This window comes from Dioscorea cayenensis, chromosome 8, assembly GCF_009730915.1.
Source record: "Dioscorea cayenensis subsp. rotundata cultivar TDr96_F1 chromosome 8, TDr96_F1_v2_PseudoChromosome.rev07_lg8_w22 25.fasta, whole genome shotgun sequence".
In the NCBI taxonomy this organism is placed as follows: domain Eukaryota; kingdom Viridiplantae; phylum Streptophyta; class Magnoliopsida; order Dioscoreales; family Dioscoreaceae; genus Dioscorea; species Dioscorea cayenensis.
The window spans coordinates 10,559,524-10,563,249 of NC_052478.1; the positions used below are offsets into that span (position 1 = coordinate 10,559,524).

Consider the following 3,726-nt stretch of genomic DNA (forward strand, 5'->3'; position numbering starts at 1 on the left):
AAAGGCCAAACTTAGGTACTCATTGGAAAAATTTACCCTCATAATGATACTAAAATAAATATTTAAGACAATTATGATTAAAAATATGATAAAGTATGCTATTATATTTATATATATATATATTTATGACATCATCTGGTCTGACCAGAATGGGTCATCCGGCCAGACCGACTGACCCATGACCCAAATATGAGACCGGTTTGCGATCCGGTCCGGTTTTAAAAACATTGCATTTTGGATGGTGTGCAACCGGAATAAGAGCATGCATGGATTTTTTTATGAAATTTCAACCATAATATATATATATATATATATATATATATATATATATATATATATATATATATATATATATATATATATATATAAGAGCATGTAGGGATTTTCTTTGTGTGGATCTCAACAAGAATAAATATATAAGCAATCATGCAACCAGAATCAAGATTACCCATGACCTCTTACCCCTTGTTTGGTTCAGATGGGGAAAGGGGAGGGGGAGTGAGGGGGAGTAAAGAGGGGAGGAGAATGGAGGGTTTGGAAAAATTTTATATTTGGTTCAATGGAGGAGTGTGGAGGGGTAATCTATTTTTATTTTTTTTTGTTTGGTTGAAAGGAAGAGTGAGAAGTGAGGAGAGATGTCATATGTATTTGACTAATTTGCCCTTTTATATAAAATTAATCATAATAATTTTTTATACGTATTTAAGATTATTTTGTACAAACTTTGTTAATATTAATATTAATATTACTAATATTATTAATTTTACAATAATAATATTACTATTATTATAAAAATACTATTATTTTTAAAATAATACTATAATTATTCTATTTTTTATATATTTGTTATTTTTATATAATTATTATTATTATTCAAAAAAATATTATTATTAATCATCAATTATCAATTGACACATTAAAATATTAAAAAATAATAATAATATGAAAAATGAAATTAATTTTAAATAGATGTTATGGTAATTTCTCAAATTGATAAAGGGTAATTTGTTCTTTTCATAAAGGTTTAATAAGTAAAAGATAGGGTTTTTAATAAATAAAGGATATAATGGAAATTATTGAAATAAGTGAAGGGAAATATTGGTATTTTATATCATTTAATTAAAAAAAAAATACAAACACCCACTCCCCCAAAAGACCCAATTTGAGGGAGTGGGTTATGAGGGGTGAGGAGGGGCGCCTCACCCCTCCTCACCCCTTCTCACCCCTTCTCACACCCCTTCACCCCCACAACCAAACCCTTACTACACCCCTAAACACCCCTCACCCTTCCCCAGTCCCCCAACCAAACATAGCCTTAAGGCCAGCCCCGAGATTCATGATAAGCGCTAATGTTGGCGTAGGTTATCTCCTCGCTGTCATTCTCTTCTTGGCATATGCGAAAACCTCACCATCATCCATGTTGTGGAGAGATTGAATCTGACCCCTGGCTGAGCGAAAACCTCTACAACATTGCCGGTGCCGGCCTCGCCTTTGTTGCGTATTGGCACCTTGCAGACGTTGTGGAGGGCCTTGGTAGCCACAGACGAAGGGAACGTAGAAGTTGGGCTTCTTGATGTGTTCATCGTCGACAAGGGTGATGACCTCGGACTCGTAGAAGTAGTCAACATCAATGGTCTCGAGAATGAGAACTTCGACGAAGTAGCCAATACGAACCTCAGGCATGAATGGAATGGTGATGACGTACGGATGTGGGTGAGGACGCACTCCAAGACCGTAACAGCGTAGACACAGGCCTTATCGATAATGCGGGCTTGCTCGGATGTAATGATGTCCATGATCACATGTAGCACGATCTTTACCGAAGGGCTAATCAAGGTTGATACTAAGTTGTAGAGAAGAAAGGTGACTGAAAGAGGAAGGAGATGAATAAGGAGAAGGAGAAGGAGAAGATGGATAAAGAAAAGAGGAATTTCTGGCTAAAAGATACCAGTGCCTCTCCACCGCTTTTCATGATATAGGAGATCATTGTATATCATTACAATTGTAACCAATTGCCCACCTGGCATTTCCACAAGCACCTTCTATGCCAGGACACTATAATTCCTTCTCTAACAACCTATAACAACCTAATTACTAGAAATACAATAGTCTATTTTACTCTAATGAAGATTACTGCTACTAATTAATTTATTACAAAGCCACCAAATTGGTTGGGGGTCTTTCCTTGATTTACTCTGCTGCTCCTTCAAATGATCCTGTCTCCATGTGCCCGATCACTGGGGCCTTCTCTCTTTGCCACAATGGCTCCCTCTTGTGAATTATCCTTGGCCTTAAGGATGAATTGAGAAAAATTTTTCTGGAAATCTTCAGCATCCTCCCATGTGGCCTCATCCATTACCTGACCTTTCCACTGCACAAGCACTTCCGAAAAAATTCATTCATGCTTTAACACCCTGCTTCGTGCCACGATAGATTCTAGGACCTGTAGGGGGTGTTGATAAAGTAACTCATCAGGTAAGAATCTGGATGCAGCACTTGGGTCACCCACGAACCTCTTCAACTTTGAAACATGAAATACCGGATGAAGCTTGGCTGTTGGAGGTAAGATCAATCGATAAGTGACTACCCATATTCGTTCATTTATTTGAAAGGGCCCATGGAAACGCCTAGAAAGTTTATGAGAAGACCTCCAGGCCAATGACTCCTGCTTATACGGCTAGAGCTTTAAGAACACCCAGTTACCGATTTGAAACTGGACATCAGTCCGCTTGGAATTCACCTGATTACACATCCTTAGCTTCTCACGTTTTAAATTTTTGCACAGAGTGGATAGGAGTGTTGTGCGCTCCGACAACATCTCATCCACTGTCGCTACCGGTGAAGTCTCTAGGCGATGTAATCCTGTAAAGTAAGGGGAGCTCTACCAAATACCGCCTTATAAGGAATCATTTTTATCGCTGAGTTCCATACATAGTTGTAGTGCCACTCGACCCACGGTAAATATTTGACCCATTGTCGGGGATGATCCGCTATGAAACAACGCAATTAATCCTCGAGATATCGATTCAATATCTCTGTTTGGCTGTCGGTTTACGGATGATAAGCGCTGCTGTGGGTCAACAAAGTTCCTTGGAGTTTAAATATCTCCCTCCAAAAACTACTCATAAAGATGGGGTCCCTGTCTGAGATAATTTGTGCCTGCTGTCCATGAAGCTTGATCACATTCCTCACCATACTGTCAACTACCTTTGGGGCTGTGAAGTTAGAATTCAGTGCTGAAAAATGACCATGTTTGGACAGTCGATCAACCACCACCATGATGGATGTATTTCCTCCAGAATGTGGTAAGCAGGTAATGAAGTCCATGGATACTGAATGCCAAATCTTGCCCAGAATCGGCAACGATTGCAGTAGTCCTTGGGGAGCATAATCAACGGCTTTAGTAGCCTAACACACACCACATTTGGAGACATAATCCTTCACTGGTTGCTTGATTGCTGGCAAGTAGAACACACTTGCCAGGCGAGATAAAGTCCTTTGAATTCTGGCATGACCTCTAGTTGGGGTAGAGTGAAACTCTGCTATCAGAAGCGATTGCAAAACCGAATCTCCCGGGACCCAGACACACACCTTAAATAGTAATAATCCATCCCGAAGTGAGAAATTTGGGTGTTGTCCTGGGCTGCTTGCCACGGCCTCAATTAAGGACATTGTATCTTTGTTGGCAATGTAAGCTTTCTTCACTACTTCCCATAATTCTGGTTG

The 3,726-nt window shown here is 39.2% G+C and overlaps 1 protein-coding gene across 1 annotated transcript; it reads right to left on the reverse strand.

The window, feature by feature from the left end:
• Window positions 1-1,362: 1,362 nt before the first annotated feature.
• LOC120267267 (probable pyridoxal 5'-phosphate synthase subunit PDX1) lies at window positions 1,363-1,683 on the reverse strand. The gene has a single exon (XM_039274944.1). It carries the CDS (start codon window positions 1,681-1,683, stop codon window positions 1,363-1,365), a length of 321 nt encoding a protein of 106 aa, XP_039130878.1.
• Between the last annotated feature and the right edge of the window lie 2,043 nt (window positions 1,684-3,726).

What these genes read in the sequence shown, in the direction of transcription:
- LOC120267267 (XM_039274944.1), bottom strand. Translation starts at nt 1,683, where the DNA reads ATGCCTGAGGTTCGTATTGGCTACTTCGTCGAAGTTCTCATTCTCGAG.